Source organism: Bemisia tabaci, chromosome 8 (assembly GCF_918797505.1).
Source record: "Bemisia tabaci chromosome 8, PGI_BMITA_v3".
Lineage (NCBI taxonomy): Eukaryota > Metazoa > Arthropoda > Insecta > Hemiptera > Aleyrodidae > Bemisia > Bemisia tabaci.
Genome location: NC_092800.1, coordinates 40,230,159 through 40,255,372, shown reverse-complemented (window position 1 = coordinate 40,255,372; position 25,214 = coordinate 40,230,159). Strand labels below are relative to the sequence as shown.

Here is a 25,214-nt window from a genome sequence, read left to right as displayed (position 1 = left end):
TTAGACAAAACGTATTCAATACAATTGTGTTCATCGATGTGTTATTGTGGTTAAGTTTCTCCACGCAATTGGAATGCTGCGCCCCAACCCCCGGATGACGAAGTGGATTGGACTTCAATTACAGAAATCGAGTTTTCTTTTTAAAGCAAATCATGGGTGCATTCGACAGAGCTCCAGAAGCATCACTTTGCAGTTGGTTGCACTTGCACGTGGCCCCTTTTCAGAGGAACGGAGGAGTTTTCTTATGGATCGTATTCGATAGTGGTTCGATGTATCGTTTGGTTCAAAACAATAGAACATAACCTCAAACCCAAGTACGAGGGACCAAATAATTTCAATTTTTTCAGGAAGTGCGGCAATCGTTTTTCAGATTGCCCGTAACAGATGTTTTGCGCGGATTTGACACCCATCCCCGCGCGCCCCTCTCCGCCGGGGTGAGCTTTGCATTTCAAGACGATTTGAAGTTGACCCCGCCCCCCACCCCCATCCGGTCCCCCGCGGGGATCGCGCCGTGGCATCTGATTCGAGTAAACGGACCGTTTACTTAAAATGAAGCCGCCCTCGGCCAATAGACCGCTAGACAAGTTGAGGATTAAATACTGTACTGCCGTGCTAAGGGAGAACGTCGTATGAACATTCGAGAGTTGCCAAATTTCACTTGATAAAACATGTATTTTTGACAACATTCATGCATATTTTCCCTTGAAGATATCAGATATTTTAGATTAATTTGCGTAAAAAATTGTCTCACTGAAAAAACGAGATTAGAGCTGGGCCTTAGAATTGCTTCACCTCCACTGCCACAGGGGCAGGCCCTGCGTGGGTAAGGCCCAGCCCTACCTGGACAGGGTCTACCTCTTACCAGGTAGGGCTGAACCCTGAAGCAGGTAGATTTGGGCTCTACGCGCGCCGGGCCTGCCCCTATGGCGGTGGAGGTGAAGCAATTTTACCTACCCGGTTAGGGCTGGGACCTTCGGTGCAGGTACCAGCCCTAAACTCGTTTTTTCCGTGCTGAAAATTATGGAAAATAATATCCACAATTTTCCCGGGAGATTCGGTTTTTATCGGAGGAAACTTGGCAACGTTTAAAGGCCCATACGGCGATCTTCCTCAGCACAAGTAATAGGTAAGAAAATAAGCAGCCAAATTATCCTTGATAAAACATATGTTTTTGACAACATTCATGCATATTTTTCCTTGAAATTCTCAGATATTTCAGATTAAATTGCGTAAAAAATTGTTTGAAAATTTTGGAAAATAATATTCACAGTTTTCCCAGTACTTATTTCTGGAATTTTCAAAGGCTCATATTTGTATTTCCAAGACACAAAAATGAAACGAATGCCCACTGTCCCTCTACATATGATAGATTAACAATACGTACCAAATTTTTTTCATAATCACTGAGAAGTGTAGGGTGCAATACATTATTTTTGTTTTTTCGCTTGTTTTTCTCCTTAGAGTTAGGTCGTACCTGAACTGAACGGTTAGATGTCAGAAGGGTTTGATAGATAATCTCGCGATCAGCCATAAATGAAAATAACTGTATGGTGTTAGTGATACTTGAAATTGGACAAAACTGCATTTCCTTTATTTAAATCGAAGAAAATTATCGATTCTAGACAAAGCAGGCCTCACCTACAGTCTATTGTTTTACTCACTTCGGATGGACAAAAGGTATTGTTGCGAACTTGCTAGAAGCGCGATTAGATGTTAGTAATGCCTGAATGCAACTCTAAGTGTTCAAAGGCTGACCTTGTTGCATATTTTAAAAATTGAAGGAGCTCTTAAATGTATAGAGATCGCGGCATGTGCCGAGGCGGTGACAGCCGCAAAGTTTTAATTAGAAAAACTTCAAATCGCTGAAATTCTGTGCCGTAAATCTAAAAATTTAGGGGGCTAAAATTGAAGATTGAAATTTTAAAGCGCTGGTCCATACGTTTTCCGTCTCGGATTTTCTCCATGAAAAAAGCGTCGTTGAATTCCATAGAGTACATAGAGTCGTAATGTAAGTGAAAGAGCTGGCGCCACTTTTAAGCATTTTCCATGTCCCGAATTCCGAGACTCCTGTGTGACGCCGGGTCACTTTTTCGATACATAATCGATTATTTGCGATACACGGGTACCCGGCCATCCGATGACAACAACAACAACAACAACAAAGGAGATAAGATTACCACGTATTCCACACCGCCATTTTAGATCGAAAATGTATCGAAAAAGCGGCCCGAACTCGGCGCACACCGGGCTCGGAATTCGTCGAGCAGAACATGGCGCCAGCTCTCCCATTTACATTACGACTCTATGTACTCTATGTTGAATTCGAGTCCTGGCAGAGGCGGTCCACCGACAGAAATGAGGACCCGAGTGAGAATGGGTCCACCTTTTTTCAAAAATGTATTTTTTGTAACAGAGCACGAAAATGTGTGGACGTACCTCTCGAATTTCAACACGTCATAGCCGTCGGTGCTATTTTTTCTGTGACAGGAAAACTCATTTTAGAGGGGAGAAATCTCAGTAATAGCTTTCGCATTTCTCATTGAAAGATCGAATTGTGCTCCCGATGATGTATCTCCCTCTAAGAGCATGAGTATATCTGTTTCACAGGAAATAGCAGCCATTGCTATGACGTCATTTCAACATCTGTGTCTTTTATACTTTTCATTTGGCGACGGCATCGCGATTAATGTTCAGGAGATACTTTACAGGAGTCCCGAGGGAGTGTATCATGCGTGCTGCGATATATATCGATATTTCCCCATTTGAAGATTTGGTAAAGAATCGATTATTAAGGTGTTCGTTGCGAACACCCTGATATTCGATCCTTTTCCACAGGTTTAAATTGAAGATCAATCGATATATCGCAAAGCACGCCACGCCACTGGTACCATGGCATCAGGTTTGAATCCAGACTTTTTCCGACTTTCATTATTCGATTTTTCCCACGTAAATCGGACTATTCTGCCGTGCTACGGAAGAAAACCGTATGAACATTTTAGAGTTGCCAAATTTTTTTCGATCAAATGTTGATTTTTGAGGAAACTTATGAATATTTTTCCTTGACATTTTCAAGAACTTTAGGTGCAATTGCGACGAAAATTATCTAAAACTTTGGAAGGTAAACAAAAATTAGTTTACAAGGAAATTCGTGTTTTATCAAAGGAAATTTGGCATCGTCTGAGGGCTCATACGGCGTTTATCCTTAGCACGGCAGTATAGAGTCATAATGCGATGCAGGAAAACAGTATTGTTAAAACAGCGATGATTCACCAGTCACCGCAGGCTGATATCTGCATTCGTTTTTTAGATCTCCAATTAGAATTAAAACCCCGTGGAGTTATGGAGAGTTAGTAAATAGAGCATTGCTGAAAACTTGGAATCTAAAATTTCTAAAAAGTCGTCATTTACCCAACGAAAACAAACAAATACAAAGGAGGTAAACGAGGCCAAAAAAGGAGCCGAAGTAAAATCCAGCCAGTAAATCGAGGTAAAAGCCAGTCTAACTTCAGCCTGTGTCACACTATCAAAGCTAGCCATCAAAATATCAAGATCAGGTGTTATGGGTGGCTTATTCGATGACTTGGACCAATCACCAAGGTAGATTTTACACAGGTATGGACAGAACTAAACAACTGGCCTCTGATTGGCTCTCCAGCGGCCCCTTAACGTCAGCCATTTTGGATATTTTGATTATTTTGATTTATTATGTTCGGTTTATCGTTTGTCAAAATGTTGTGGGATTTTTTGCAAAATTTTGATAATGCGATATTAACTTTAGCGTTCAAACGCACAAACATTTGAATGTTAATTTGATTGTAATTTAATTAAAAGACGGGCCCGTAACCTACGTCACGAGGTCATGTGACACGTACTGAGGCTCATGGGAAATTTTCAACTTTTCCATACCTGTGTAAATCTACCTTGACCAATCACAGCACTTCACCTTGACATTTTGGTGGAGTATTTTAATAGTGTGACACAGGCTTTAGGCTGATATCTGACTGACGTCAGGCCAGTCAGGCTGACATCGGACTGACGTCAGAATGATCGACAGGCTGAGGCCATCCTGACATGTTCGAGTCACTGACAGCCGTCAAATCTTGAATCTATGCAACCCATGAGGCAAAACTGGAATTTACAGGTTTACAAAGAACAAAAGTATGAAAGACTGCATGTGAATTTCTGGGAATTATTAAATGAAAATTCACACAGTTGTAAGATCTATGATACATATTTTTAGAGGAAGGTACAGCAATAAGCATGCACACCCACTAAAAGACACTGAAAAGCAAAAATTAATATTTTTCAATTTATTCTTGAAAATAAGTTTTTAATACCTTTCACAAATTTCTGAAATCAACGAAAAAAGTATTTTGCATGATATTTCAAGATTTTTTTTTCATGAAAAATTGCGGTGAACATTGATTACCACTCCATCCTCGAATAGGTCTTTGCATATTTTTGAATGATTTTTGTTTTCCTTTTTTCTTTCTTTTTTTTGAAAAAAAAAATAAAATCTACTAAGTCATCATTTCCATTTGACGAGATCTGCGATTTTAGGTAAGAAACAATTCTCAGAACCAATTATTCAACTTTCCTATACTTAGGCAGCAAATGACGGATGAGTCCGCTCTATTTAAATTAAAAGCGGGCTTTAGAGTGCGCAAAGCGTCTTCTGTGTGATAGGGTCGCGCATCGGCCAGGGGGATGTCTGCTAGTAAAATTTTAATATTAAATGAAAGACATTTGAAATCTTCAGATATGTAATCCTAAAAATTGAATGAAAATCGATTTATTTTCCATCAGGACCGGATTGACTGAAGTGATGGGATACAACTCCCACTGAAACTGTGATACTCTAGCACCCCCCCCCCCCCGCCCCGGGCGTTTTTCTTCCAAAAATTCCAGATCCTAGGGGTCCTTGGAATCTGGAAGAAGGATTTAGAGAGGTCCTGATCCTTTCTGTTAGCCGTTAAGCGCTTGTAAGCCGAGCCTATTTTGTTGACAAGAACGCATCTCTATTTTGGAGATGACATAAATCCATGTGCCATTAATTTCCCTATGCCGATGAGTGCTTCCAATTGATGAGTCAGAAATAGCAGTTCCTCAATGCAAAATCTTAATTGTCTTCGTAAAATGTTATGGTCGTAAGTGTTATTGTTGTTGTGTCGCTGGGAGTTGGTAGACGTTTTCAGCTGCAGCCCTGCATTGTTTCAGCCTCATAGGCTTCGTGCGAGGATCTTTGCTGTAACAGTAGCAGGTCCACCTTCTGCATTTGCCCTCATTTCGAGTTTTGCACGTGTTCTTGTTAAGCCACTCACCTATGTTCACATTATCCCGGAGAAGGTAATTTCTCAAATAATCTTGGAAAGTGGATCGCTTGTCATCGTTGGCCTCCGCCGACAAATTTAAACAGTCTTGGTAGCACATGTCGTTGCGAGATCGACGATTCCGCCATCCGTGGCAAAAATCGTTCGTCTTTTTGCGTTCAAGCACCTGGAAAAATGGTGAACAGATCTGCCGTAATAGCGAAGAGAGCAGTTAGAGTCCCTTTATACCCAGAGTTACGACATCTCAATGGACCACTAGACATGGTACGAATTCAAGCATTCTGATACATGGTACTCGAACAAAATTCTACGTAGGACACGATTTGCGCAACGGAAATTACTGAAATTAACTCCTAACCAATATATTTAATGTTTCTTGACGCGTGAATTCAAACCTCCCGCTTATGAAAACTCAATGGTCTACGTGAGTCAAATCGCATACTAAAAATTACCATGGCACTCTCTGCGATATAAAAATCTAGCAACCTTAATCTTGACGCTTTAGCTCAGCTGTAGCTAGCTTTTTACAGTTTGAACAACACAGGGTGGGAAATAAACAGTGCTGGATTAAGAAGCCTGCCGAAACCGTTGTAGTACGCGATTGGACTCACGTAGAGTATTGAGTTTCGTGTGACCGGGCAATTCAAATTGCCCGTACCCAATGTAAAATAAAAACCTTAATATCTTAGATAGGAAATGATTTCGGTAATTTATGATGCAAGAATCGTGTTCTACGTGAAATTCTGCTTATGAAACGTGTATCAGAATCCTTAAATTCGTACCTCGTCTAGTGGTCCATTGCCATGTTAAATGGGGTACTTCGTTACCAAAGGATCTCCAAATAGAACAAAATAAGTGTTTACAACGCGATTGTCAAGAGCATAACAACTTACGAGTGTGAACTTACGAGTGAGTACCTTTATAGGTACAGCCCCTCTCCCCTCAGTTTTGTACTGGTGCTCGTGGTTTAAAAAAGATTATTGTTGACTCTAATTATAATTTTTGGAACTTCTTGGCTTTGATTTCCCCCCAAAATGAAGTGGACCCAGCCCCATTTCTCCACCTTGTTACATACAGTATTCGGGCCACTTCTCAGTGCTTTTTTATCGTTAAAATTTTACTATAGTTTTGAAAAACACAATGGAAAAATGCCGCCAACTATGGGCGCATTACCTCTAAAACTTCAATTCACTCCATGAAAAAATCCATTGCGAACTAGCTCCGCCAGACGACGCGATATGCCATTAATAATGTTCGAATGGAAGAAAAGAAAAACCGGGAATTAATGAGGGACGTTTGCCGTGGACTGCAATATTGACCATGAGACCAGGATTTAAATTTAACCTCTGGTTAAGACATTTGACAGGAGGTTAAAGTACCCGTTAATTATTTTCCAATTTTTCCCGCTGTCGAGCTAAATTTGACCAGGAGTTTGTGGTTACAAGAGGTGATAAAACGCTGCTCTCATGTTTATCCTCTTGTCAAATGTAACCAGCAGTTTGACCAGAGGTGATAGGACCGACCCTAACAGCGTTTATAAGAATGAAGGTGAAATACACTCTTTACCTGCGCGCTTGCCCCAGAAAACACCCGATCATCGTTGAACTGCGCCCAGATGAGAATGGCTGACATAAACAAATTTAAACACAAAAATTTCACGAACAGCTCTCGGTTTTTATTTTGAAAGAGTACTTTTGCTAGAATGTCTCGAGGGATTAAAACACTCATTTCACAACTTCCAAATGAGAGCGACGGGAATCGGTATACGTGTGTTCGCAAGTTACATGTTTAGTGTGAAAATCGGGCTCTCCAAACCCATGTCAGACTGAGCATGAGGATTCGATTCGCGCACGGAGTCCGAAATAATAATCGAATCTTCAGAAATTTCGATTGATCGAAATTCGATTGCGCTGATCTGACTGCGCTTTGCACATGAAGCAGTGTACAATTCGATACCCTTACTTTGAGTTCGATGCGTTTAAATCCTTTTTTTTCTGTGAGGTGTTGATAAGTCGTCACGATAGACTATGCGGATGGTTTTTTCCGATCAGAAAAAAAATGAGCGCAGCATGCGCATGCTTGTGAACAAAGGAACATGTGCGATGGGTCGGGAAACCATTATTTCTGAGCGCATTCGCAGAATATTGAAGTGAGGTTTTTTTTTTATTCAGTATTTTTCTAATATAAATAATGAATTCAATTTTTACATGTTACTTTTATCAGGATTATAACATACGCTTTACATTTTGATTTTTTCTAATGTCTATTAAGACGGTCGTACAAACAGTAAGTTTCCCCATTTTTTGCTCGGATTCAGTAAACCCAATTTTCTGTGAAGAAGGCCACTTTTTCTGTTTTCCGACAATATAGTTAGTTAGTTAGTATATTTTAAGACATTCAGCGTCACAGGCTATTAACGTCTTTACAGAGAATTTTGTAAATGGGAGTATATACGAAAATTTAGATTTTTAAATTAAGAGAGGTGAAGAGTTTCAGAATTTTGGTGGTAACATTGGGTTCATCGCATGTAAGTGGTTTGCATCTCTGTTGATTGTAGGGGAGTAGATCTGTGATTGGAGATGTCTGAGGGCAGAGCAGTCCATAATTACGTGTCTGACGGTTAGAGGTGATAAATTACAGAAGTTACATATGGGTATAAAGATTTTAAAATTTGCGCCATTATTCGCCGAGAAAACTCAATTATTGTGGGAGCCTCCCGGAAAATTTCCCGCCACATTTTGGAAAAAAGGTACAGGAAACGAAAGATCAGCGATTTAAAGAATATGGTGATACCATTTTAACAGCTTCTCCTTCCTAAGTTTTCTCAACATAATTTTCATATATCGAAGCACAGATTCTTCACATCGGCAAATGAGGTAAGGTCATGTATGTGAGGTTTGATTCGGACGAAGTGCGAAAACGTGAAAATCAGCGTCATGAAATTTCTCAAAAGCTTGGATGTGGACTCCTTCGCCAATCGCCACTGGTATCGAAACGCTCATTCCCCGCTGTGAATAATGTGTCCTTCTGGATCCCTCTAGACTGCACACCCATCCAATTTTAGATTTTGAAGTGATTTTTTTAGTTGCTGGATTTTTCCGCTCTTTCTGCACTGCCGAAACTATCAAAAAAAAAAAGTTTCAGATTTTAATGGAACACGTGCTATGGGTACGGTAGGTCAGTGGTGTGGCGTGCTTTGCGATAAATCGATTGATCGGCCATTTAAACCATGGAAAAGTATCGATAAACAGGGTGTTCACAGCGAACACCTTAATAATCGATTCTTTACCATAGGTTTAAATGGCATTACAATCGATACATTGCAAGTCACGCCACGCCACTGCTGTAGGTGGGTTATTAAAAAACGCCCACAACTCGCGAACCCATCATTTTCATTTGAGCTATAATATAGAAATGGAATTCACCAAAAATTCAATTCAACGTACACTGGAAAAAAAAAAACACATTGGATCTAGAGTCCAGACTCTTGAAAACATTGACAAGAAAAAGGACTCTTGATTAAATCAGATTTAAGCTTAAATCAAAAGGAAATCCGCTCAAATTAAGAGGCTTATTAGTTCTTGATTTAAACTTAAATCTGATCGAATCAAGATTATTTTTTCTTGTCGATGTTTTTAAGAGTCTGGACTTTAGATCCAATGTACTTTTGTTTTTTTTTCCAGTGCATATTTAGGAGTAACGGAAGGGTTATCTTTCCCTTTTACTAATAAACAATTTACCGATCGATTAACAGTAATAAGAGGAGGTAAATTATCATTGACTATATTGCTCGGAGGTACTTTCCTGCCAAAAATTCCACCATGGATATTTCTTTGAGACAACTGTAATTCCCCTTGTCTCTTTGGATTTTTTGTTGTATCAATTAAAATTTCATTCGGACCGTTGAAATATCCGTTCTGTTGTTTTAAAAATAAATCTGTTGAGAAAATTATTAAAAAGGCGTTCTTATGGGCGCTGGCAAATTTGTCTCCCTGTGGACGTGATCATGCTGACATGAGCTGTGTATAAAATAATCAAGGAACCGTGAAATTAGGATCTGTGAATTTAATTAATTTGCACATGGATTATTATTTTTAGCATAAATATTTTCTGGTTTCACAAAAGATCCAAACCCAGATTGCGGCTTCGTACACCATGCCTCCAGTTAGGCCGGCCTTGGGAGTTTGAAATTTTCAATTTGGAAACGCTGTCGCATGAAGAGAAAATTTTTTCCACGAGTCATTCTCAGAAATAGACGCGTTTGCACTGGAAAATCACGTATTTAAAGTGGATTGTGCGCTCAAGAAGTAAGGCGGTGTCACATGCACTGATAACAGTCGCGCGATAAAAAAATTAGCAGACGTCATACCAGAAGCTTACTTTTCCATGCTAAGGAGAAATGCCAAATGAGCCTACAGAGGAATTATCGAAGGAGTTTTGAATATTTCCCTCCCAATTCTTCAGCGAATTTTACTCGCAATTAATCTAAAGTTCCTGAAAATTTCAGGAGAAAATATCTATAACCATCTTCAAGAATTAATATTAATCGGGTAATATTCGGCAAGGTCCGAAAGGTCATATGACGTTTTTCCTTGGCATCAAGGCACCGGTGACTGTCGAGTCTGCGTGCATAAATATGGGCTTTAGGTTTATAACGAGTGATAGCATGCTATAGTTGAGTAGATTGAAATAAAATCATGTTGCCTTGTTCACTCAAACGTTTCATTTTTAATAAAAAACAAGCAGAAAAATCCAACATGAATATGTTGGAAAAGCGTGCCGAATAACTAAAATGTTGGACACATACCTACTATTTTCACGTCTTTGTTATTTGCATCAATTGGTACTTTTTGCTAAATTTGGGAGAAAATATTGATTCATGAACGTTGAATGTAAATTGATTTTAAAGATTCCGTCCAATTATCTTGATTCTAAGCTGATATGCGGCATTTCGCACGACCGTGATTTGGGCGAACTGCCGTGCATCGAAATCGCGTTGAGTTAATCTCTTTGGATTTCGAACTGTAACTTCTCTCCTATTCGGCCGATTTTTACAAATGAGGTCTCTTTTTATTTGTACTTTAACGGAAAGTAAGGAAAAACTCGCTAAATAGACGGAAAACAATTTTTGTGAAAATTTGGTGGATCCTGGCGTCACGGTGAATGGTTAATCGGGCGTGGAAGATAATAGGTTCGACGAGGCGACCCTCTCCTCGCCGTAATCCAGGGGCCACGGTTAGTACATGGTATAAAGAGTCACGAGGCTCATCACAGATTGCACTTGCAGTGCAAGACGCTCATTGGCTAAACAGTTTTGGCGGGAAAGAAGGTTCTAGAGTTGAGTCCTCCGAGCGTAAGAAAGCTTCTATGAGGTTTTTGTCAAGTGAAATAATACGGTTTTGACAGGAAAATGTTCTCAAGGGTTCCCAATTAGCAATTCAGTCGGTTTTTTGGTAAGAGACCATCAGGGCTTGACAGTATAATGGTTCAAATACAAGAAAACGGATCCGAGGAAAAAAATATTTGGACGGCCCGTTGAATAGCATTGGTTGATCGGTGTGCTGTACTATGGTACATCCGAGTGATTTCAAAAAGCGAGCCCTACTGGCACGCTTAAAAACAACATTTTGCAATGAATGTTGTTTTCGAATTTGTTTTCCTCCATAGAGTATACTCACGCAACAGGCAAGTATATCGTTCAGCAAACCATGTATATATTTACATTGAGAGTTTTAGAAAAACACCTTTGCAGTATGGTTAAGTAATGATAACGTTGTTAGATAGGGGCGCACAAAAAAATTCGGCCGCGAGAGCATCGTCAGGTGGTAAAAAAAAGGAGCCACCACCAACCACCCAAGGCTGTATAAATATCCACGGCCACTTAGGTGGTTTCACCCCTCCCGTTTGAAAGACTCGCTTGCTCAGTGATAATCCATTTGAGCAAAGTTTCGCGATGCCCTTATATCTGCAAAAAATTGCTTAAATAACATTGCTTAAACCTGCTCAATGGTTGGTTGGTTGGTTGGTTGGTAGATACGTTTATTTGGTGCTTTTAACATCTGAGCCTTTAGCACCTTAAAGGAGAGATCAAAATAGTGTAGTACAGAATTTAAAAAAAATTAAAAAGTAGGGGTCACAAAAGGGTAGTACACAGAATTAAAAGATAGGATAATAAGGAAACATGAAATTTGGAGATTAATTCTAGTATTAATTCTCCTATGTATGTAAAAATGCACCGTCGGATAATATGATTGAATGATTCTGGTCAAATCCGTCGAGTTTAATAATAATACCCAGGATCCAAATTCGATCCATGGATCGTGTGAGATTTTTCACCCGATGTAGATATTCTTGTCTGAAAATAAAGTGATTTTATAACTACTTTTTGCGGTTCCACCTGATTCACTCCAAAAGTCTCACTTCAGTTTTTTTCAAGTCAGAGTCAATACTCGCTCAATAAATTCCAGAGGAAAAGCCGAAATAAAAACAAAGAAATAACTTGAGTGCGTCCAAAGTGGCTCCTGGATGCTTAGTGAGGTATGCAACCAGCAACTCTCCGGTGCAGCGCTTGGTGTGGACGCGCGAGCGTGACCGCCCCCCCTCCCTCCCCCGAGTTGAATCTTGCCCCCCAATGATTAATGTCAAGCGGTAACAGCGTTTAGACCAGACACCAGACGCGCAAGAACCCTTCCCGCAGTTGTCGTCTCGCCGAAAAATTCGAATATTAGAGCTTTATAAATACGTCATTTTTCAAAAATGTCCATGCATACTACACATGGGAATGCTCCAATTGATTTGACTAATTGTAAGTTCGACCATTAGGCTCGGTCCAGCGGAGATTTTAAGAGACAGGGAGAAAGTTTTAACTTGATGGACTTTCCATGTCAACTATTCACAACCGACCCTCGTGAGAAATTTCAGCCTAAACGGCAACTGCCTTCACACAATGAAAAGTCCGAGTTGTGTGCGACTGTAAGGGTAATACATGTACTGTCTTTTCTGTAAGCTCCCAACGTCTCAACGGAATAATCCATTGAACTAGGAATAGAAAGTCCATAGTCTAATACTGCCGCACTGAGGAAGAACGCCGTATGAAACTTCAGGCGTTGCCAAATTTCCTTTGATAAACTCAAAATTCCTGGTAAACTTATGAAAATTTTTCTTCCAGTTTCTCATACCTATAATTTTGCTTGCAATTCCACCAAAAAGTCCTGATAATTTCAAGGGAAAATATTCATCACTTTCCTCGCAAACGGACATTTTACCGAGGGAAATTTGGCAATTCTTGACTGTTCATACGGTGTTCTTCCTTAGCATAGTAGAATATTAAGGTTCTTCTACAGACGCTATTAGTGCCACGTCACAGCCGGTATCGATCGTATCGCATTGATCGGTCGCATTCTGAATGCGACCAATGAGAGGCCCAATTTGATGGCTCAATTTGATCGTGTGACTGGACCTTTCGATCCAAACAATGAAACGTATTCCTCATTGTTAAGAGGAACTCCTTAGGATATCATTCAATGAGCGTATCCAGTAATTTATAATTCTTACATTTATGAAAAGTAGAGAGTGCAGTGTATTTAAAGGAATTTTCTCGGAATTTTGAACAATATTGAGCCACGAAGAAGCTCAAAGTAGCATAATTTGAGCTTCCTTTTAAACGCGCATCGTTAAGAAAGCGAAAATGGCGTCCAAAAATATTCGTCCCACTTCTATTGCGCGACAGCTAGGTGGGTATTTCTGCTGCGATTCATGGTTTACACAGTCATACATTGAACACGTCTGAATAAACCGAGAATCGTGGCAAACGAACCAATCCGGCTTCCCAGGTATCGAAACGGATAATTATTGACGCCACGTTGGCTTTTTTGCATGTTCAAATGGAACCTGAAAGTAAACAACTGTGGACTCGTTTTTTGTGGCTTAACGTGGTTAAAAATGTCCGGGAAAATTCCTGTGAAACAAGTGCTCTTCCTATTATTTAATCAGCCGTGCCTTTATTGCAATAGCCTCGTTAATTATTTCGTGGAAGCCCACTTGGCAGCAAAGCCTGAGACAAAAATTAGTGCGAACCCTGCTCCCATCCCTTCTCTGCCTTGCCTGTGTTCACGTGTGGTTTCGTTGTTAACTGCAGTTGTTTTCAGCCTATGCAGCAAAAACAAGGCTGCTCTCGCCGCCAAGTAGGTGCAAATCGACTTTGGGACAATTTATTCATTTTCGGAGAACTTCCCACAATGGGTATCAGAGACAAAAGATTTCAGAACCTGCACTAACGATGTAGTTGTGTCACACTATCAAAATACTCCATCAAATTGTCAAGGTCGAGTGCTGTGATTGGTCCAAGTTATCGAATAGGCCAATCAAAACACGTGACCTTGATATTTTGATGGCTAGCTTTGATAAAGCGAATTTTCGCGATCGAATTTCATTCACCGTTGAATGATATTGGAAGATTGGGCGTTTTTTTTAAATTGCTTGCATTTTGCCAAACCAAGTTCTAAATCAACCACGAAATAAGTATACATCGAGGCTTGAGCGCAATTTTATTTCCATGAACCACAAAAAGCTTGAGTAAAAAAAGCTCAGTTTTACGAATTTGCACGCATTATTCGAAGCATACTCTTAGCACACTGTTTTTTACACGAAAAGGCTAAAATAATGAACCATTTTTTCTCCTGAAAGCAAACATTTTTACGCTCAGAATTTTCGTGATTTTTTCTCCTCAATTTCAGGTTGCCCGCAGCTACAAGCATCACGAAAAAACCGCAACTTGAATTAAGGAGGAATATTTTTGTCTGAAAATCAAGGAATAAAATCGCTCAAACCAGGCAGATTTCTCTCGATTTGCGCGACTTCTTCTTGATATATTTTCTTGGCAACAAATTCAATAAAATTTCTACAAGACTGAGGTCCTCTTTCCTGCAAACGGTCATTAAACTCTCTTTTTCTAGCATTTCTAGCTTTCAAGTATGTAAAAATTTCCACTTCAGATCATAATGACTCGGTATCCTTGGACTTTTTTGTGTCGTGAGAACACTTTGTCACGAGTCCTATGTAAATTTTGGCTAGAATTACATTCTTCTTCGCTTCATTCATCCAGAACCAAATCACCAAGGATGTCTCCCTGCCGAATTCGATGCACTGAGAAAAAAAGTTCTGTTATAAGAACCAAACTTTCGGTGTTCCATATCATACCAAATATTCGGTTTGTAAAATTGAGCTTTCGCTCGTGTAACTTCTAAAGACCGAAATTTGTTCGTCATGCCACAATCACAAGCTGAATTTGGCTTGAATATGGAGGTCATCGGCCCGATGCCTGAATTTCGCGCATCACGCGAATTTTGGACACTCATCTGGATGAAAATAACTCAAATTTGCGAAATTTTAGCTGTCGGGGGCTGACTGTTAACTTCCATATTAAGCTGCCAAATTCAGCCTGTGATTCCGGCATAAGTTCGCTTTACCGTTGATGTTCGGTTTCAAGAACTGAAATTTCGGGTTGACAAACCGAATAGATGATTTGACAAACCGAATTGATGATTGACAAACCAAATTGATGATATTGACAACACCGAAAAAAGAGTGAAGTTGATTTAACATTCTAGATGGTAGAAAGTGTGCGAAAACTTATAAAATGCTGAATTACGCGCCACGGCGGTAGGTGTTACATCTTGGCATTGCTAAAATAACTAATGTGGCGGGTAATTGAACATTTTATAAGTTTTCGCACACTTTTTTCACGTCTAGAATGTTAAATCAACTTCACTTTTTTTTCGGTGAAACCGAATAGATGATTTGACAAACCGAATTAATGATACTGACAAACCCAATTAGTAGGGATGATATAGAACGCCGAACTTTGGTTCATGTGACCGAACTTTTTTTCAGTTTGAAATCCTGTCGTTAAAAGCTGAAAGCCACCCACGGTGCGACGCAGCCTCTCGACTGACAACAACCCCATCCCCTCGGCTGCGCCGGGCTAAAACCGCAGACCTGCATCAGGATCGTCCTTCGAGTCGCGCGGTTTCTGTTCGGCTCCTCGTCCGGGTTAACATCTGATAACATGGAAACGAATTAGACTCATCAGACAGGGCATAAATTATTGTTGCTCTTTTGAATCAATATGAGATAGCCCTGTCCCGCGGTTTTCGACCCTGCACCTGGAAGCCGGGCCCAACACGCTCAAAAAGCCCTGTCCCTGCGGTTAAACATTTAAACAAGCGCCTATCAACGGCGACCACGGCACCCTGTCGCGTCCCAATGACAGTTTTAACCCCTTTTCCAAGTGCCCGTCGGCCCAAATCAGTGTCCGCGGATAAACTCTGATGGAGTTTCGCGTGTCCGCTGTAGTAGTGCGGTTGGTCAAGACCAGGGGTGCATTAGAAACAGGTGAACTATATTTGGACCGCGTTTAGCAGAAACGAACCAAGCCACATCAGCCAAGCTTCCATTCCAAGTCCGTCAAAAGTTCCGGGATTCGGAACTTTTTTGTTCCAATTTCTTCCATTCTATGACCGTCAAAAGTTCCGGGATGCTTTTAAGCTTTTTCAGAAGATCCGGAAAATGCATAAGATCCGGAACTTTTGGTAATTACAAAATTTCCGGAAACATTCAGAGAAATCTCAAAAGTTCCGAAATTCGGTACTAGTTCCGGGAAATGGAATCACTGACATCAGGTAATGCCAAATTTAACTGGGAAATTTAACTTTTTACAGAGAGTGTTTCTCAGGATTCCTTTGAAAATTGTAAAGAATTTGCTTCGTAATATGCACAAATTCACTTAAATTTGCAAAAAAAATCTGCAAAACCGTTTTTATGTACAAAATTGAAGTGCCCAATAAATTTGGCAATAGCTCATGTGGCTTGGTTCCTTCTGCTAACGCGGTCATTTTAGACCAACTGTATCTTCCCTGTGTAACGTTCTTCGGAATTTCTCAGAATCGCCACGAGCTTAACCGGTGCTACACACGGGACTCATGACTGAGGAGCTGAGTAATTGGTCTATAGCAATCCTCATTCGCAAAAATTCGCCAGTATCTTGCAAACTCTAATCAATGGATTTGTTAAGGGAATTCAAACCTAGGTGAGTGAGGTATTAGCAAAAGAGTTCTGGAAAAATCAGGGAATTTGAAAATGAAAAAAATCCACGATTTTTGAACTGCAAGCTTCCGATCGTCATAGCTATGGTGATAGCGACTTTTTGGCCTTTGACTGCCCCAAAATTGTCAGCACAATAGTGCTCCATGAGATAATGCTACGGCTATTGTGATCTAGAATTATTGACTAATGAAAAAGATTAATTCAATAAATGGTAGCTATAATTCAATTTAAGTTTTTGTCAACTGAAGTTTCCTTTGTCGCAGACGGTCACATTTCAGTTAAATCCAAGAGGAGAGAAGACTCGCAAAAATGTCAAAAAACTCCCTGAAATTTGCTGCGAATTGGCTGGTGCAGCAAGTTTTCGGGCAAAATAATATTCGCTGAGCGGGTTTAAAATATGCAAATCGTTCAGCAATTTCTGCGAGCTATTAATTTTAATTTGTTTACCAATAGAGGTCGCCTGTGTTTACACCGAGGCCACCAATGGGTAAAGGAAGGTGATAAATCGTGGAGATTCTAGGAAAAGATAGGCGAAGAGCCTCAGAGTGCCGAACCGTTTAAGTCGTTATAGCTTCCCAGAGAGAAGAACGTTACTCAGTTTCAAGGTTGCAAAATTTACTTGCATTTTCTTTTTTCACATCCAAGCGACTGAGCAATTCCTGTTTGAATTCGCCTACAATCCGTAGTAAAACTTGTGAAATTTTCTACGAAAAATGCCTAGCGGTTCTCGGGTTAATATACGAATATACAAGTGATAATTGTGCAACATAGAAATGGAGTTACTTTCTCTTGTCTGGGAAACGAAGAAATGTGATCGTTCACGGGAAAAAAACGATAGTCTGAAGAGAAGTCGTTACCAGTAAAATGATTATTGTCGGGTTTGGTCGCAAAATATGATTGTGAAATTTTCGTCTGGCGATTCTTTCTAGTGTGCAGAGGAATATAGAGTGCGTCCAGTTGAGTTCATTTTTGCGCCATTACAGAACGAACAGTGTGAAATTCGGCATACTTTTGCTCTGACCGTGGCAGACCATAATTTCATATTTTCTAAATCTGCATTTTTTTAAACCGCTATCTTCAAACTGCCTTAGCCTTCGATTTGGTTTGACATTTTCGGCCATATTTAATGTCAACAAGTCGTACATCTCTTTCGGTCGAAGTTTCACATAGCGCCAGCGCCATGCGACGTTTCGAAATTGTCGACGCAGCGATTTTAGTTCTTAAAATACAAAATTGTTGGTGGAATCTGTTTGGAAAGGTGTTGCACTGGAATATTATCGACAACACAAAGAAACTCAGTGAAATTTTCGGACACCTTCATTGACATCAATTTCTCTGTAATAATCTACCTATAAGAATGGCAGCGCAAACTTAACCAAGTAGAATGCACTCGTATACTCCTTACCTACGTCTTCTTTGTCTATCAATTTCAAAAATCAGCCCGCAGGTCCTTTTAACCGTGGACCGTCGCGAACGGTTGTACTCTATGTGCGTGGTTGTATTCTATAAATATTTTTTCAAAATCTGAATACAATTGTATTCTAAGACGATCAAAGAAAAATTTCTTGAAAAAAAAAAACACGTAATGATTAATCAAAATTATCATCAGATTTTATACCAGAATGTTCACGCTTGGGAACGCGACCTTTATTCCGTGTAATGCTTTCAGGGTGGATGCTGAAACGTGGCGAAGTTTTAATGAAGAGCAAGGAGGGATGATTATCCTCGGGGGTAGTTTTGTGGGAGCAAATTAATAGTTTTCTTTGCCTTGGAGAGACATTACTTTCGCTCATTGGCTGTAGAGACGGTTCCCGCTAAGGTTTTTATGGTCTGAACAATAATTTTAAACGCTTTCAATGCTCCAGCGGGGCAAAATTATCGAGCTCATCCGGTTGGCTCCTGTGTTTTGTCCGCTGCGAAGACGGTCCCCTCGAGTACCTTAGTTGTTGACGTCTCATTATCGTAAACGGAATTGGACTCATTTCAGAGCACCCCCGTTATTGTCATGGGAACGGAGTTCCCCATGATATTACAATCAATCCGTTGCTTTCGCTATGGGATTCCCTATACCTCTGCGACCTTGAGCGTTTCGCCCAGTCTCCGATTTTTGGTTGATTTTCCGATGTATCAAAAACCGTTGTATTTTTTAGCCAATCATGTCTCTACGTCAAGTTGTGTTGATTTGTAAAATTCGCTTTCAGCGAGTTTTTTTCCACCTTGAGATGTCGTGTCTGACTGGTAAATCTGCGCAGAACCACGAAGTTCCGTTTTTAGGCAAATTCTTTTTTTTTGGGAGGTTTTCATTGGCTATTTTTCGCCATCAGTTTTCTGTTCGTTGGTGCAAAAGATCGCCTACCTCGTTGCTCTTGAGAAGCCGCCATTATCCCACCTCAAATTTTAAACATAGATATAAAGAAATTATAACCATCGTACAAGGCGGAAAATTGTTCTGGAGGACCCGTTACGGATATATGAGCCAAAATCAGAACTCGATTGATGGATTTAATCCATGAATACAGAAATATTGCCTCAGTTTACTGCCGCGATAGCATATGCAAGCTGAGATGAACCTTGTGACACATGAAAGCATAGGCAAACAATGTCTCACAGAGAAATGCGCTTAATCCGCTGTCTCTTAACAGCAGTGGCCGGATGTCAAGGTCGTCTTTTGTGAAGCCCCGCTCAGCGTCCGAGATCACTTAACTGTTATCTTTTCTCCAACCGTGAATGGGCGTCGAGATAGCTCGGTTGTTTGAGACGCCAAGTCAGCGCCTCATGCATATCCTTTTTGTTGCGAGCGGGGGTTCGAATCTCGTAGACGACAGTTAATTTTTACTGGTTGTATTGAATGTTTTAGACCAATCATCTAACAATAATTAATACTTGGCAACTTAGGAAGCACAAAGGTCCCTTATGATGCGTATTCGGGCATATGTGTAGAGTAAAAATATCATACGTAGGGTGTCCCAAAAGTACCGGGACCTGTTCTGTAACTTCAAAAGTAAGATAGATACAGACATGATTTTGGTCTCATTTTAAAGATCAACTCAATACCTATCGATTAAAACCAAGATCAGCTCAATCGAATAAAAATTGACCGAGTTATGACAATTTGAAATTAGTGAGGAAAGTTTACCCCTACGGTTTTTAGGAAGATTTTTCGCTTACCAGGATTCAAAAAGTTAGTATTCGTATCCACTTTCCTCCGAATCTTCCATAACTTCCTTTTGCTTTTCAAAGTACCGTCCATCAAACCGGATGCACTTTTTCATGCGCTCTTGCCACTTTTCCAACATTGTTTTCGTGAATTCTTCCTCTGGGATGGAGTTGAAGAAGTTTTGAATTGCATTCTGGATTTTTGTCTTCGATACGAATCTTCGTCCGCGAAGCTCCTTTTTAAGCGTAGGAAACATCCAAAAATCACATGGAGCCAAGTCAGGGCTATAAGGGGGATGAGGGATTGTTTCAACTCCATTTTTACTCATAAATTCACGTGTTAAGCTCGATGTGTGAGGCCGCGCATTGTCTTGATGGAGTATCCACGAAGCTTTCAAGTCCGCGACCGTTTCCGGGAAATGTGCATTCTCAACTCCTTTAGTACTTTGCAATAATACGCACTGTCAACTGTTGTGTTTGATGGTACAAAATGTTGATAAATGACACCTCGAAAATAAAAAAACACAATAAGCATCACTTTATCGGCCGACTTTTCGATTTACGGCGATGAAGAATCTTCCTTAAAAACCGTAGGCGTAAACTTTCCTCGCTGATTTCAAATTGCCATAACTCGGTTAATTTTTATCCGATTGAGCTGATCTTGGTTTTAATCGATGGGTATTGAGTTGATCTTTAAAATGAGATAAAGATCATGTCTGTATCTATCTTACTTTCGAAGTTACAGAACAAGTCCCGGTGCTTTTGGGACACTTTATGTATACTTTACGCCGAAAAAGCGAACCTGAAACTTAAATGCGTTAACTTCCGAAAACCATATATAATCCAACGAAAATAAATAATTGGTACATAACAGCTTTCTTGTATGCAAAGAAAATAATTAAAAATGTTAAAAAAGAGATGTCAACACAAAATTACATAGCCCCTTCAATTCAGAAGATACTACAAACGAACTGTACCTTAACATTTTCATATCCCAGAAGCTAACGTTCCCATGACGAATATTGCTATCGCTAGCGATTGCAAAATCCAACTTGTTTGATATTGCATTGTCTCGAGGGAAAAATCGATTTTTCTACAAGCTCAAAAATTCTCGGACACTAATTCTGTCCATATGGAAAAGAGAGAAAAAATGGACTTGTGCGATAAAAATGAAGTTTGGAAAGAGGGAAAGAAGAAATAAATGAGAAAAAATGATTTCGGTAAAAAAAACCCTCAAGATTTTTGACAACCGGAAAACAGGGGAAAACTCGAGGAATTTCAGCACACCGAATTTTTGATGCTCGAAAATTCTAAGTTTCGACCGCCTGAATGATTTTATTCTCAAAGTCAGCATTTTCTTTCCCCGTGTAAATGCAGTAAAACTAAGGAAGGACACAAACGTAACACAGGCAACTTTAAAAATAATAACGTTGAACTTTAAAAATAAAAACTAACTACTACTAACTACTTTTGATGTTGAACTTTAAAAATAATACGTACCATGAACCGTCACGGTACTGGAAAAACACCAAAAACATATGATTTCTTACTTGTTTCAGGGCAATTGTCATAGTCAAAAAGTATGTCGAAAGGGAAAAAGAGGAATAATAGGAAATCATTTTGCAAAAAAAAAAAAAAAAAAAAAAAAAAAAAAAACCCAAAAGCGTTCAATTGTTGCTAAAATTGAACAAATTACATTCCTTGCAAAAAATTACCAAAATCAAGCAAATCATGAAACACATAAAGGCAATTTTCGTCTTGAATTCATAGTTCAATGGGAGTAAAGATAGAACTTGTTTAGACGATCAGTTCATATTTGCGAGGTAAAAAAAGTCGCACAATCTCAGTGACATTGGAATGCTTTTGGTTCCTTTTTGCAAAATACAATCCAATTCCTAGTTCTTTGCTGCCTTGCCGTACGTAACTTGCCTACTTATATTATGTAAAAGTTGTGTCTCAAAAGCGTTCCAAAAACATTGCTGTACTTTCATTTGACGACTTCTTCAGACATTCTGAAAAATTTAGCAACATTCCATCAATTTTTTTTTTTTTTAAACGGAAGCAATGGGGCAGTGTGAGTAGGAGCAGACGACTAAAATGCATTAGATTGGAGTGGAAATGGATGAAATACGACGGAGGCGAAGCTGGAATTTTATTTACGGTCCTGATATTGACGTGTCGGTCTGGTTGTTTGTTGCAGAAATACGTAAGCGAGGGAAGCACCGTTCGGGATTGCGCTGCTGACTGCAACGAAAGGAGTAAGTATCACGTTACCTTACCACATTTGCGGATCCAGTAAATTGGCAACATTGTCTTTTCTTCGTTTAAACTTATGGAAATGATATCGACTTTTGGAGGGGCTAGGTGCTCCGACAAGAATCGATTATTTAGCATGGGTTTAAAGGAGGCAATCCGATGTTACCAAATTGCTGGATCCGCCTCTGCCTTACCATTCCTACCTTTTTACTCATCCAACCAGAGAGAACATATAAAATACGTGAGCATTTGTGATAGATTACTCAGAAAGGCAAAAAGTCACTTTTTCTAACTTAATCCGCAGAAACTAATTTTTTTTTTTTGAGTGATAAAATTTTTGAGGTAAAGCTTAAAATCTCAGGATCAGGATAATTAGACCAAGAAATTCCATAAGCCTATTTCAATGTCTCTTTTTGGAAAAGAAAATTGAATTGGTGGCTTTATGATCCCAACTTTTTTTCATCATTATAATTTCCATTAGGATTTATGCTCATCCTATCCTAAAACTTATGTTGAAACTTGATAAAATTTTTCGAGAGTCAAGTTACCAGTTGCACACTTTTTTCACACTGTGACCTGCTCTAAGGGTGTAGAATTTCAAGAGAGAAACTAAGTTTTCCTTCAATGTCACGGTTATGCAATTTAAGCTACCGAGGAGTCAATATGTTTGTGGTGCGTGGCTTTGTGATGTATAGTGCAACACGGGTCGACATACGTGCAACATTTTGTGGTGTATAATACATTCACTATTGTGACAACCTTGAACCTGGTAAAAAACTCAGTTATCCTTCAACACAGTATGGCTATGCAATTTTAGTTACCCAGAAGTTGATCTAGTTGTATCACGTCATGTGGTATCTTTGCACTTCATTAATGCATTTAAGGTTATATGTCAAACAAATATGTATCATAGTGTATGTAAAACTAGGGCAGTTTTAGTCAATTTACAGAACTAACTTGCTGGCGATTTGATTAGTATCATATCATATCGCTATCATATACCATGACAACGAATACGTAGATTTGACACCAATATGTTATCATGCATTACTAATATAACAACATGTTAATATGTTGATGCAATGTCGCAACCGACACGGTTTTTGCGACGTTTTAATAACATGTTGGTGAAAAAACAAATTGGTGATAAGCTGGCACTATGGTGGTTCCTTCGACCGAATTGATGTCATGTTGCCCGCTTGTTGACGACAACTCTACACCAACAGGGACCGCGAATCTCCAGAGAAATCCAGAGAAATCTCAGTCATCCTGCAATTCTGTAATTATGCAATTTGATTCTTAGTTAGAAACAGTTGTATCACGTAATTTTCTATCTCAACGCTCAATTGACGTCATAAACTCTGAAGTTGGTAACAGTTGCTCTCATTTGTAACAATTAGTTAATTGATTACGCCGCGCCGATCAGCAACCTATCTTTTTGCGCCGGAGACAATGACTTTACCTCAAATTTTTAAATTTACTTGCGTCAAGAGCTTTAAAATTTTAGTAATTTTGTATCAATAGGATCTGCATAATATATCACTTACATGATCACGTGTAGCATGGTTACGATAAAAAAAATTTCAACTGTTTTTTGGAGTCGATAATTATTTAATCATTTTTACTTGAACATGAGTTTGAGCCGTTAAATTTGATTCTGTATCACAGGCAACTAATTCTCACCTTATATTTCTCGGCAAAAATTGGTTAGATACTGAACTATATTTCCACTTTTGAATTGAGGTCCTTTTTTCAGGTAGCACTTTTTTTCGTAACCCCATTGGAATTCGGTGGGATGAAATCAACACAACGGCATTGCAAAATTTACTCTCGTCAATTCTGGTCTTTATAGCTTCGAAAATGTCTAAAAACAACGAGTTACGTCTACAAAACCTTTTAGTAGGTTGGGTTTCTTTCTTTTTCGTGCGTGTCATGGGTCCAGAAATTGGATTTTGAACTTCCGAGAAAAACTTTCGTTACCGCGCAAGGAATCCGCACAAACGTTCTCTTGTTAAAAATTAAACAGACCAGTTAAATTTGGCGTTAAATTTGGTTTGATGTGGCTTGGTTTCTTTCTGCTAGGTCATGCTAGGTCCAATTTCATACAATAAACATGAGATCAGAATTTTAAATTGCTCTTACCACGAAATTAATTTTTCTGAACTTCAAAATTCAAACTGTCACCACTCAAGTTTTGTTCGTCATTGAACGTTGTTGGGGTTTTTATTATTATTTCTTTTTCTCTTTTTTTGCCCCGTGATATTTATAAAATTTCTCTGATATCAACAATCCAATTTTAATTTATTTTTTACCACGGGCCTCTGTCCTGCGAACAGTCGTATAAGTAAGGAGGAAAGTAGCGAAAAATTCGACGCATGAAAAAAACGGGGTAGCTTGCTAAACTGTTCGTAGTATTCAACAGGATATCGCGTGCGTTCGAATCGTATCACTGATGAGTCCTGGGTGTAATGATGTTCAACCACGCAACGGATTCTCCTCCGATTCCATTAACTGATCTCTGTAATTGGAATTAAGTGCATGATTAACAAAGTGTGGTCATACGCGTTTAGCGCATTAAATTTAGCTGTCCCAAGAACTAGCTGGATGACTGTGCTTCATTGAAAAGCCATTACGAATTACCTTACTACACTGAAAAAAAGATTGGTAGAATTTACCATTCCTTCACGCTGTATTTCACACAGCGTCAATTTCTCAGAAAACCAGTTTTATACGACCTTTAGGTTGCTGTCACTCAGCTGTGACATGTAAAGGTATTCAATTTAAAAATAGGGTTGTCAGGACTCCGAGCGTCTCGCTCTTGTAAAAATCTGAAAATTTTCAGCCTTGGTTGCTCTTTCACGCATGTTTTTTTTTATTCTTTTTCATTACAACTATGAACCGCGTCATATTTGGATTCAACTACCGAAAGTATCTTTCCCTCCTTTCATCGCAGGCTTGAGACTTTTATTTGCTCGCACTTGGATCAAAAAGTGGTACAGTTTTTTTTTATATAAAGAAAGATTGAGGTAGCCATTCTTCCCCTTTACGTATGAATACACTGGAAAAAAAGATTGCTAGAATTTACCATTCCTTCACGCTGTATTTCACACAGCGTCAATTCAGAGTCAATTCTGCCAGAAGAAAGGTAAACGTTACTATTTACGGGTACAGGTAACCATTCCTCTGGCAGAATTGGCTTGAAGATCGGTAGAATTTACCATTCCCTCACGCTGTGTGAAATACAGCGTGGAGGAATGGTAAATTCTACCAATCTTTTTTTCAGTATATTTAGTATAAAATAACTTATTATACCTAAAACATTTTGACCCTATAATTCGTCGTTTTTCGGACGGAGGAACGTTACTCTAT

General features: G+C 39.3%; 2 protein-coding genes across 4 annotated transcripts in view; one reads left to right on the top strand and one right to left on the bottom strand.

Moving 5' to 3' along the window:
• The window catches only part of LOC140225315 (uncharacterized), an 82,119-nt gene extending 74,742 nt beyond the window's left edge, over positions 1–7,377 (bottom strand). Inside the window, exons 1-2 of one of the 3 annotated variants that reach the window (XM_072303802.1) lie at positions 6,897–7,377; positions 5,322–5,496 (exon numbers count right to left, since the gene is read on the bottom strand). In XM_072303802.1, coding sequence (XP_072159903.1) covers positions 5,322–5,496; positions 6,897–7,058 — 337 coding nt within the window. In that variant the 5' untranslated portion in view covers positions 7,059–7,377. Of the gene's footprint in view, positions 1–3,922; positions 5,497–6,896 lie in introns of those variants that run through there. The other 2 variants (XM_072303803.1, XM_072303801.1) reach the window with 2 other exon arrangements.
• Positions 1–25,214, top strand: part of LOC109038362 (uncharacterized) — a 378,939-nt gene that overhangs the window by 343,282 nt on the left and 10,443 nt on the right. The window contains exon 3 of the mRNA XM_019053400.2: positions 21,790–21,847. Within this exon, the coding sequence (XP_018908945.2) occupies positions 21,790–21,847 (58 nt within the window). The remainder of the gene's footprint in view (positions 1–21,789; positions 21,848–25,214) is intronic.